The sequence below is a fragment of the Salmo salar genome, chromosome 01 (genome assembly GCF_965601325.2).
Source record: "Salmo salar chromosome 01, fSalSal1, whole genome shotgun sequence".
In the NCBI taxonomy this organism is placed as follows: domain Eukaryota; kingdom Metazoa; phylum Chordata; class Actinopteri; order Salmoniformes; family Salmonidae; genus Salmo; species Salmo salar.
This window is the reverse complement of record NC_138291.1, coordinates 1,084,041-1,096,850: the sequence shown is the minus strand read 5'-3', so window position 1 is coordinate 1,096,850 and position 12,810 is coordinate 1,084,041. Positions and strand designations below refer to the sequence as shown.

The window sequence follows — 12,810 nt, the reverse complement described above, 5'->3', positions numbered from 1 at the left end:
TGTTGTATGTGTCGAATTGCTACGCTTTATCTTGGCCAGGTCGCAGTTGCAAATGAGAACTTGTTCTCAACTAGCCTACCTGGTTAAATAAAGGTGAAATGAAATGAAATAAAATAAAATGTATATTGCAAATTGACCGCAAGAAGCCCAAACAGATACCGTATAATGTTTGATTAAAACATAATCATTTAAAACCTTGCTTACATTTGTATACGGTCACGTCTCGCTATTATGCGTGGGAATACTTGGGAACAGATTTCTTAAATTAATATCTCTTGGAGCTGTGTTTTTACAGTCTGTAACAATAAAAAAAGTTTATCAATTATTATCAATTATTATTTGGGGAACCCTGTTATGGGGTATTGTGTGTAAGTCAGTGACACAAACTCTCAATTTTAATCCATTTTAAATTCAGATTGTAACACAACAAAATGTGGAAAAAGTCCAAGGGTGTGAATACTTTCTGAAGGCACTGTACTTACAGGTAACTGCCAAAATAAAGGAAACGCTTGAGTAAATGAGGGATACAAAGTATATTGAAAGCAGGTGCTTCCACACAGGTGTGATTCCTGAGTTAATTAAGCAATTAACATCCCTTCATGCTTAGGGTCATATATACAAATTCCTAGTTGCTCCATACTTTGGCTAGAAGAGATCTGTGACTTTGAAAGAGTGGTCTCGAAGGATCATAGGGGGTTTAAAGGGTGTGTGTGTGTGTGTGTGTGTGTGTGTGTGTGTGTGTGTGTGTGTGTGTGTGTGTGTGTGTGTGTGTGTGTGTGTGTGTGTGTGTGTGTGTGTGTGTGTGTGTGTGTGTGTGTGTGTGTGTGTGTGTGAGAGAGAGAGAGTAACCAACCCAATTGGACACCAATTGGACACCTCTAGGAGATTCTGCCTGAGACAGTGTTTTTCTCCATCATTAACAAAACACCAAATTATGGAATTTGTCATGGAAGAATACTTGCAGAATCTACGCCAAAGCGCATTGAATCTGTTCTGGCGGCTCGTGGCCCAATGCCCTGCTAACACAGGTTATGTTGGTTTTCTTCTAGGTTGTCCGTAGGATACCATAACTTCTGTTATCAGATAGTATTCAGGCATTGTACCTTCACAGAAATATGTGTTAGGTTCTGAATATACATTTACCTAGAAGGTTACATGATTATACAGTAGTGGATTGTTAAACACCAGTACTATAATAGCCTCACAAAGGCATCATTTGAATAGATTGCAAATAAGGTTATTTATAGTCCTCTGTAATGGAGGCTACTGTCTTCTAACAATGTTAGGTCATGTCCCAATTCTGATTTGTTTTGTCCTTCTAACATTATAGCATAAAGCAATTTTTACATGACATTTTCACAGTAAAATACTTTTTAATGGATTTATCATGAATCATTTCTTAGCTTATGTAATTGTGTAAATGTTTTTGCACTTCTTTAACCGACTGCTACATCTATTGCATAATTGCAGCACTTTAGTCATCTCGTTCTTGGCACTCTGACTGATGAGACAGTAGAAAATAGGGTCCAGCATGCTGTTGAGTGTCGTCCAGGCAACCAGCACCATGTATGGGTCCCTGAGCTTCACTGCTACGCTACATTCCCCAGGCTCCAGCACCCCTCTGAGGAACATAACAGCCTGGAAGGGGGCGAAGGACACCACATATGTCACCAGGAGGAGCAGCAACAAGAGGCTGACTTTCCTCCGCTCCCAGGCCAGCAAGGAGGCACTGTCGCGCAGTGCCAAAACAATCTGATGGAAGCAGAAGGTCATGATGAGAAGGGGGAACAGGAAGCCCAGAACTACCCGGGTCAGGGCAACGTGGGCGTCCGCCTGGGCCATGGGTATACCCTCTTTACACAGCCGCCTGGAGGAGAAGTCCTGCAGCGCCCCCCTTCGGTGAAGAAGATAGATGTGGATAGACAGTTCTACACACCACAATGCAGCGCAAACTGCCACTGCAGTACGCACCTGCCTCACCCAGTTGAAGTAGAGAGGATAGACCACGGCCAGGTAGCGATCCACTGAGATGCAGCAGAGGAGACCGGACCCGACGTAGAAGCTGTTGTACATCACCACAGACACCAGGCTACAGAGGGTGTCCCCGACGGGTCGACCCAGGGCCAGCTCGATCCATACGGGCAAGGAGACCGTATAGAGGAGGTCTGAGATAGACAGATTCACTAGGTACACGGCCAAGTTGTTTCCTTTCCTCATTAACACCCAGGCCACATACAGAGACAGGCAGTTAGCCGGGAAGCCCACGATGAAGAAGAGGGAGTAGGCTGCTGGGTACATGTGCCCGTCCACCCAGTCATTTTTAATGCAGACAGAACCAGACAGGTTAGAATTGGTCTGATTGAGTGGTATTGCAGTTGGGTCCATCTTTGCCCTCGCCGAGTTGTATGTCTCTGGGCGCTCTGCGTTGTTGTCACCTATTTTACTCCTATGGTTCAATGAGAAAATGGATGTTGGGATGCCCTGGTTAAAAGCGTTGGGCCAGTATCCGAAAGGTTGCTGGTTCAAATCCTCGAGCTAGCAAGATGGAGAAAAAAAAAAAGTGCTGTTCTTCCCAGTTACAACAACAACAACTGCTCTCCGGGCGCCGATTTGAAATGGATGTTGATTCAGAGGGGTTGGGTGAAATGTGGAAGGCACATTTCGGTTGAATGCGTTCGGTTGTGAAGCTGCCTACCTTTTCCCTTTCTTGTGTTCCATGCAAATTATACTCATGATAATACATTTCCTGGAACTGATGGAGCTGTTGTAAGAATGCCTCTACTGTTGTTTTCAGGACTGTCACTAGTTAACACAGCCATACTGTCAAAATTGGCTATATTCAGTGTTAAGGTTAGGGTTAGGTTTTAAATCAGATTTTAAGAGGAGAAATTGTAGAAATAGACAGGGTTTATATGACTTTGTGGCTATGGTAACTAGTGATGACCAGCATAGATATTTGGTTATTTTTACATCATTTAGCAGACGCTCTTATCCAGAGTAATCATGTCACGGTTTTCGTAGGAAGGAGCGGACCAAAGTGCAGCGTGTGTGTCGTTCCTCATTTTATTTTCACTGTGAAACTAGGCAATACATAAACAAACTGAATAACAAAAACAACAAACCGTGACGCAGAGGTGAAACATACAATACTCAAAGATTAATCTCCCACAAACCCAGGTGGCACAAACACCAACTTAAATATGATCTCCAATTAGAGACAACGATGACCAGCTGTCTCTAATTGGAGATCATCTCAAACAAAGCCCAACATAGAAATACAAAAACTAGAACAACCCAACATAGAAATGCAAAACTAGAACAACCCAACATAGAAATACAAAAACTAGAACAACCCAACATAGAAATACAAAAACTAGAACAACCCAACATAGAAATACAAAAACTAGAACAACCCAACATAGAAATACAAAACTAGAACATAACAACATAGAAAAACTAAACTAGAAAACCCCCCTGTCACGCCCTGACCTACTCTACCATAGAAAATAACAGCTTACTATGGTCAGGACGTGACATATCAATAACAAAATAATTGCCATTAAATTGTTATCATTGTTATTGCCATTAAACTAATTTTAGGATATTGATACTACTAAATGACAATTTGGAATCCGTTGCCAAGCTTTTTCATCAACCTGTCACCTAGTCTTTATATGCCAATTGGTCCAGCACCAATCATCAGACAAGTCTAGGTCCAAGAGGCTTCTAAATAGCTTCTACCCACAAGCCATAATACTCCTGAATATCTAATCACATGGCTACCCAGACTATTCACATTGCCCCCCAGCCCTCTCCTCACAACTGCCACTCTCTGTTCTTATCTATGCATAGTCACTTTAATAACTCTACCTACATGTACATACTACCTCAACTAACTGGTGCCCCAGCACATTGACTCTGTACCGGTACCCCCTGTATATAGCCTCCACATTGACTCTGTACCGGTACCCCCTGTATATAGCCTCCACATTGACTCTGTACCGTAACACCCTGTATATAGCCTCCACATTGACTCTGTACCGTAACACCCTGTATATAGCCTCCACATTGACTCTGTACCGGTACCCCCTGTATATAGCCTCCACATTGACTCTGTACCGTAACACCCTGTATATAGCCTCCACATTAGACTCTGTACCGGTACCCCCTGTATATAGCCTCCACATTGACTCTGTACCAGTAACCCCTGTGTATATAGCCTCCACATTGACTCTGTATCGGTACCCCCTGTATATAGCCTCCACATTGACTCTGTATCGGTACCCCCTGTATATAGCCTCCACATTGACTCTGTACCGGTACCCCCGTGTATATAGCCTCCACATTGACTCTGTACCGGTACCCCCTGTATATAGCCTCCACATTGACTCTGTATCGGTACCCCCTGTATATAGCCTCCACATTGACTCTGTACCGGTACCCCCTGTATATAGCCTCCACATTGACTCTGTACCGGTACCCCCTGTATATAGCCTCCACATTGACTCTGTACCGGTACCCCCTGTATATAGCCTCCACATTGACTCTGTACCGGTACCCCCTGTATATAGCCTCTACATTGACTCTGTACCGGTACCCCCTGTATATAGCCTCCACATTGACTCTGTACCGTAACACCCTGTATATAGCCTCCACATTAGACTCTGTACCGGTACCCCCTGTATATAGCCTCCACATTGACTCTGTACCGGTACCCCCTGTATATAGCCTCCACATTGACTCTGTATCGGTACCCCTGTATATAGCCTCTACATTGACTCTGTACCGTAACACCCTGTATATAGCCTCCACATTGACTCTGTATCGGTACCCCCTGTATATAGCCTCCACATTGACTCTGTACCGTAATACCCTGTATATAGCCTCCACATTGACTCTGTACCAGTACCCCCTGTATATAGCTTCCACATTGACTCAGTACCGGTACCCCCTGTATATAGCCTCCACATTGACTCTGTACCGTAACACCCTGTATATAGCCTCCACATTGACTCTGTACCGTAATACCCTGTATATAGCCTCCACATTGACTCTGTACCGTAACACCCTGTATATAGTATATTGTTATTTTACTGCTCCTCTTTAATTACTTGTTACTTTTAACTCTTATTCTTTTCCATATTTTTTGGAACTGCACTGTTGGTTAGGGGCTCATAAGTAAACATGTCACTGTAAGGTCTACTACACCTGCTCTGTATTCAGCATTTCACTGTGAGGTCTACTACACCTGTTGTATTCAGCATTTCACTGTAAGGTCTACTACACCTGTTGTATTCAGCATTTCACTGTAAGGTCTACTACACCTGTTGTATTCAGCATTTCACTGTGAGGTCTACTACACCTGTTGTATTCAGCACTTCACTGTGAGGTCTACTACACCTGTTGTATTCAGCATTTCACTGTGAGGTCTACTACACCTGTTGTATTCAGCATTTCACTGTGAGGTCTACTACACCTGTTGTATTCAGCATTTCACTGTGAGGTCTACTACACCTGTTGTATTCAGCATTTCACTGTGAGGTCTACTACACCTGTTGTATTCAGCGTTTCACTGTAAGGTCTACTACACCTGTTGTATTCAGCGTTTCACTGTAAGGTCTACTACACCTGTAGTATTCAGCATTTCACTGTGAGGTCTACTACACCTGTTGTATTCAGCATTTCACTGTAAGGTCTACTACACCTGTTGTATTCAGCGTTTCACTGTAAGGTCTACTACACCTGTTGTATTCAGCGTTTCACTGTAAGGTCTACTACACCTGTTGTATTCAGCGTTTCACTGTAAGGTCTACTACACCTGTTGTATTCAGCATTTCACTGTAAGGTCTACTACACCTGTTGTATTCAGCATTTCACTGTGAGGTCTACTACACCTGTTGTATTCAGCATTTCACTGTGAGGTCTACTACACCTGTTGTATTCAGCATTTCACTGTGAGGTCTACTACACCTGTTGTATTCAGCATTTCACTGTGAGGTCTACTACACCTGTTGTATTCAGCATTTCACTGTGAGGTCTACTACACCTGTTGTATTCAGCATTTCACTGTGAGGTCTACTACACCTGTTGTATTCAGCATTTCACTGTGAGGTCTACTACACCTGTTGTAGTCAGCATTTCACTGTAAGGTCTACTACACCTGTTGTATTCAGCATTTCACTGTAAGGTCTACTACACCTGTTGTATTCAGCATTTCACTGTGAGGTCTACTACACCTGTTGTATTCAGCATTTCACTGTAAGGTCTACTACACCTGTAGTATTCAGCATTTCACTGTGAGGTCTACTACACCTGTAGTATTCAGCATTTCACTGTGAGGTCTACTACACCTGTTGTATTCAGCATTTCACTGTGAGGTCTACTACACCTGTTGTATTCAGCATTTCACTGTAAGGTCTACTACACCTGTTGTATTCAGCATGTCACTGTAAGGTCTACTACACCTGTTGTATTCAGCATTTCACTGTAAGGTCTACTACACCTGTTGTATTCAGCATTTCACTGTAAGGTCTACTACACCTGTTGTATTCAGCATTTCACTGTAAGGTCTACTACACCTGTTGTATTCAGCATTTCACTGTAAGGTCTACTACACCTGTTGTATTCAGCATTTCACTGTGAGGTCTACTACACCTGTTGTATTCAGCATTTCACTGTAAGGTCTACTACACCTGTTGTATTCAGCATTTCACTGTAAGGTCTACTACACCTGTTGTATTCAGCATTTCACTGTAAGGTCTACTACACCTGTTGTATTCAGCATTTCACTGTAAGGTCTACTACACCTGTTGTATTCAGCATTTCACTGTGAGGTCTACTACACCTGTTGTATTCAGCATTTCACTGTAAGGTCTACTACACCTGTTGTATTCAGCATTTCACTGTGAGGTCTACTACACCTGTTGTATTCAGCATTTCACTGTAAGGTCTACTACACCTGTTGTATTCAGCATTTCACTGTGAGGTCTACTACACCTGTTGTATTCAGCATTTCACTGTTAGGTCTACTACACCTGTTGTAGTCAGCATTTCACTGTGAGGTCTACTACACCTGTTGTATTCAGCATTTCACTGTAAGGTCTACTACACCTGTTGTATTCAGCATTTCACTGTAAGGTCTACTACACCTGTTGTATTCAGCATTTCACTGTAAGGTCTACTACACCTGTTGTAGTCAGCATTTCACTGTAAGGTCTACTACACCTGTTGTATTCAGCATTTCACTGTAAGGTCTACTACACCTGTTGTATTCAGCATTTCACTGTGAGGTCTACTACACCTGTTGTATTCAGCATTTCACTGTGAGGTCTACTACACCTGTTGTATTCAGCATTTCACTGTGAGGTCTACTACACCTGTTGTATTCAGCATTTCACTGTGAGGTCTACTACACCTGTTGTATTCAGCATTTCACTGTGAGGTCTACTACACCTGTTGTATTCAGCATTTCACTGTGAGGTCTACTACACCTGTTGTATTCAGCGTTTCACTGTAAGGTCTACTACACCTGTTGTATTCAGCGTTTCACTGTAAGGTCTACTACACCTGTAGTATTCAGCATTTCACTGTGAGGTCTACTACACCTGTTGTATTCAGCATTTCACTGTAAGGTCTACTACACCTGTTGTATTCAGCGTTTCACTGTAAGGTCTACTACACCTGTTGTATTCAGCGTTTCACTGTAAGGTCTACTACACCTGTTGTATTCAGCGTTTCACTGTAAGGTCTACTACACCTGTTGTATTCAGCATTTCACTGTGAGGTCTACTACACCTGTTGTATTCAGCATTTCACTGTGAGGTCTACTACACCTGTTGTATTCAGCATTTCACTGTGAGGTCTACTACACCTGTTGTATTCAGCATTTCACTGTGAGGTCTACTACACCTGTTGTATTCAGCATTTCACTGTGAGGTCTACTACACCTGTTGTATTCAGCATTTCACTGTGAGGTCTACTACACCTGTAGTATTCAGCATTTCACTGTGAGGTCTACTACACCTGTTGTATTCAGCATTTCACTGTGAGGTCTACTACACCTGTTGTAGTCAGCATTTCACTGTAAGGTCTACTACACCTGTTGTATTCAGCATTTCACTGTAAGGTCTACTACACCTGTTGTATTCAGCATTTCACTGTGAGGTCTACTACACCTGTTGTATTCAGCATTTCACTGTAAGGTCTACTACACCTGTAGTATTCAGCATTTCACTGTGAGGTCTACTACACCTGTAGTATTCAGCATTTCACTGTGAGGTCTACTACACCTGTTGTATTCAGCATTTCACTGTGAGGTCTACTACACCTGTTGTATTCAGCATTTCACTGTAAGGTCTACTACACCTGTTGTATTCAGCATGTCACTGTAAGGTCTACTACACCTGTTGTATTCAGCATTTCACTGTAAGGTCTACTACACCTGTTGTATTCAGCATTTCACTGTAAGGTCTACTACACCTGTTGTATTCAGCATTTCACTGTAAGGTCTACTACACCTGTTGTATTCAGCATTTCACTGTAAGGTCTACTACACCTGTTGTATTCAGCATTTCACTGTGAGGTCTACTACACCTGTTGTATTCAGCATTTCACTGTAAGGTCTACTACACCTGTTGTATTCAGCATTTCACTGTACGGTCTACTACACCTGTTATATTCAGCATTTCACTGTAAGGTCTACTACACCTGTTGTATTCAGCATTTCACTGTAAGGTCTACTACACCTGTTGTATTCAGCATTTCACTGTGAGGTCTACTACACCTGTTGTATTCAGCATTTCACTGTAAGGTCTACTACACCTGTTGTATTCAGCATTTCACTGTGAGGTCTACTACACCTGTTGTATTCAGCATTTCACTGTAAGGTCTACTACACCTGTTGTATTCAGCATTTCACTGTGAGGTCTACTACACCTGTTGTATTCAGCATTTCACTGTTAGGTCTACTACACCTGTTGTAGTCAGCATTTCACTGTGAGGTCTACTACACCTGTTGTATTCAGCATTTCACTGTAAGGTCTACTACACCTGTTGTACTCAGCATTTCACTGTAAGGTCTACTACACCTGTTGTATTCAGCATTTCACTGTAAGGTCTACTACACCTGTTGTAGTCAGCATTTCACTGTAAGGTCTACTACACCTGTTGTATTCAGCATTTCACTGTAAGGTCTACTACACCTGTTGTATTCGGCGCATGTGACTAATATGATTTGATATGAATTGCTTTCATTTTTGGTGTAATTCTCATTTCTTGAAAATGCTTAAAATAAAGGTTAAAATCTAAAGGTTAAAATCTAGGCCATAGTCCAAAACAAGTCATGAAGGTAGAGCAGACAAACAGCCTGCTACACGCCGTGTTGAGTGGTTTAACTTATCCAAAATGTTGAGCAAGCTGACAATTCTATTGTAGCTTGTTGCCTTAGAATTGTTTGTGGAATCAACAAACTCTGCTCGAAGTTAGCTGAATTTGAACCAGATTTTTGAGTAAAATTACAAATGTATGTTTGCTCAAAACCACTCCCCTCGTTAACATATTTCCCAGCATGCTCTATTACAGGATGATTTTCAGAATTGTTTATTTCAACACCTGTTTGCATGTACATTCATTGGGTTGATTAATCTTATGCACACGCTAGATAACATAAACATTTTCTAAACTTATCCAATCTATTAGTAGTTTGACTTTTTGCACCCGTTAATGAAATGGCCGTACCAGTTATATCATTTAGGTAGTCTCAAATAAGCACTCACCCTACCTTGGCAGTAATCAATGTAAGTTGCAGGTGATTAAATGTTCCAATTGTTAGACATTGTCACTCTGGATTCCAATAGGAATTACTCATCAATTTACAAATCAGCATAATGTGACTTGTTGACTTTGATGTGGCCTGTAAATCAGGAGGTTTAGGATGTGACTAGGCCCTCAAAGAAAGGCACAATGATATACAGTACCAGTCAAATGTTTGGACACACCTACGGTACTAATGTCAGGGTTTTTCTTTATTTTGACAATTTTCTACATTGCAGAATAATAATGAAGACATCATAACTGTGAAATAACGCATATGGAATCATGTAGTAACCAAAGCGTTAAACAAATCTAAATACATTTCATATTTTAGATCCTTCAAAGTAGCCACCCAAATAAAATCACATTTTATTTGTCACATACAACAGGTGTAGTAGACCTTTACCGTGAAATGCTTACTTACAAGCCCTTAACCAACAGTGCAGTTCAAGAAACAGAGTTAAGAAAATATTTACTAAATAAAATAAAGTAAAAAAAAAAGAATCAAATCAATAATGTACATAACAATAACGAGGCTGTATACAGGGGGTACCGGTATTGAGTCAATGTGCGGTGGTACAGGTTAGTCGAGGTAATTTGTAAAGTGACTCTGCATAGATAATAAACAGTGTAAAAACAAAGGGGGAGGGGGGGGGGGGGGGGGGTCAGTGTAAATAGTCCAGGTGGCCATTTGATTAGTTTAGTTGTTCAGGAGTCTTATGTCTTGGGGGTAGAAGCTGTTAAGGAGCCTTTTGGTCCTAGACTTAGCGCTCTGGTACCACTTGCCGTGCGGTAGCAGAGAGAACAGTCTATGACTTGGGTGGCTGGAGTCTGACAACATTTAGGACCTTCCTCTGACAAAACGTTTTAGTCATTTAGCAGACGCTCTTATCCAGAGCAACTTACAGTAGTGAATGCATGCATTTCATACATTTTTTTTCTTCTCATACTGGCCCCCCATGGGAATTGAACCCACAACCCTGGCATTGCAAACACAATGCCCTACCAACTGAGCCACACGAGACACCTAGTATATAGGTCCTGGATGTCAGGAAGCTTGACCTCAGTGATGTACTGGGCTGTACGCACTACCCTCTGTAGCGCCTTATGGTCAGATGCTGAGCAGTTGCCACTTTTTAAGGATCTGGGGACCCATGCCAAATCTCTTGAGGGGAAAAAGGTGTTGTCGTGCCTTCTTCCCAACTGTCTTGGTGTGTTTGGACCATGAACTTGAAACTCTCGACCCATTCCACTACAGCCCCATCGATGTTAATGGGGGTTTGTCTGCCTTTTCCTGTAGTCCACGATCAGCTCCTTTGTCTTGCTCACATTGAGGGAGAGGTTGTTGTCCTGGCACCACCCGGACAGGTCTCTGACCTCCTCCCTATAGGCTCTCTCATCTTTGGCGGTGATCAAGCCTACCACTGTTGTGTCATCAGCAAACTTAATGATGGTGTTGGAGTCGTGCTTGGCCACGCAGTCGTGGGTGAACCGTGAGTACAGGAGGGGACTGAGCACGCACCCCTGAGGGGCCACCATGTTGAGGATCAGCGTGGCAGACTTGTTGTTGCCTACCCTTACCACCTGGGGGCGGCCCGTCAGGAAGTCCAGGATCCAGTTGCAGAGGGAGGTGTTCAGTCCCATGGTCCTTAGCTTAGTGATGAGCTTTGAGGGCACTATGGTGTTGAACGCTGAGCTGTAGTCAATGAACAGCATTCTCACATAGGTGTTAATTTTGTGCAGGTGTGAAAGGGCAGTTTGAAGTGCGATTGAGTTTGCTGGGGCGGTATATGAATTGGAGTGGGTTTAAGATTTCTGGCATGATGGTGTTGTTGTGAGCCATGGCCAGCCTTTCAAAGCACTTCATGGCTACCGATGTGAATGCTACGGGGCGATAATCATTTAGGCAGGTTACCTTCGCTTTATTGGGCACATGTTTGAAACATGTAGGTATTACAGACTCGGCCAGGGAGAGGTTGAAAATGTCAGTGAAGTCACTTGCTAGTTGGTCCACGCAGGATTTGAGTACATGTCCTGGTAATCCATCTGGCCCCGTGGCTTTGTGAATGTTGACCTGTGAGCAAGACCTTTAAACGTCTGCTACAGAGAGCATCATCACACAGTCATGCGGAACAGCTGGTGCTCTCATGCATGCTTCAGTGTTGCTTGCCTCAAAGCGAGCATGAAAGGCATTTAGCTTGTCTGGTAGGCTCGTGCCACTGGGCAGCTTGTGGCTGGGTTTCCCTTTGTAGTCCGTAACACTTTTCAAGCCCTGCCACATCCGACGAGCGTCAGAGCCGGTGTAGTAGGATTCAATCTTAGTCCTGTATTGACGCTTTGCCTGTTTGATGGTTCGTCTGAGGGTATAGCGTGATTTCTTATAAGCTTACGGATTAGTGTCCCTCTCCTTGAAAGGAGCGGGACACTATATTATCCGTGTCGTCGTTCAGCCAGGTCTCGGTGAAACACAAGATATTACGTTTTTTAATTTCCCATTGGTAGTATAAGTCTTAATCGTACATCGTCCAGTTTGTTTTCCAATGATTCCCGGGTTAGCCAATAATACAGAGGGTAGTGGTGGTTTGTTCACTCGCTGACTAATTCTCAGAAGGCACGTGGATTATGGGGATTTGGGTCTGGTCTCCGCGAAGCAGTATATCCTTTGCGTCAGACTCATTAAAGAAAATATCTTCCTCCAGTTTGAGGTGACTAATCACTGTTCTGATGTCCAGAAGCTCTTTTCGGTCATAAGAGACGGTAACAGCAACATTATGTACAAAATGAGTTACAAACAATGCGAAAAAAAACTAACAAAATAGCACAATTGGTAGGAGCATAAAACGGCAGCCATCCCCTCTGTGTGCCATTTTCCACCCTTTGCCCTGATGACAGCTTTGCACACTCTTGACATTCTCTCAACCAGCTTCACCTGGAATGCTTTTCCACAGTCTTGAAGGAGTTACCACATATGCTGAGCACTTGTTGGCTGCTTTTCCTTCA

The 12,810-nt window shown here is 42.8% G+C and overlaps 1 protein-coding gene across 1 annotated transcript; it reads right to left on the bottom strand.

Annotated features, from left to right (window-relative positions):
• Positions 1-1,404: 1,404 nt before the first annotated feature.
• On the bottom strand, positions 1,405-2,298 carry LOC145858655 (G-protein coupled receptor 4-like). The gene has a single exon (XM_082957384.1). It carries the CDS (start codon positions 2,296-2,298, stop codon positions 1,405-1,407), a length of 894 nt encoding a protein of 297 aa, XP_082813510.1.
• Positions 2,299-12,810: the final 10,512 nt, after the last annotated feature.

What these genes read in the sequence shown, in the direction of transcription:
- LOC145858655 (XM_082957384.1), bottom strand. Translation starts at nt 2,298, where the DNA reads ATGTACCCAGCAGCCTACTCCCTCTTCTTCATCGTGGGCTTCCCGGCT.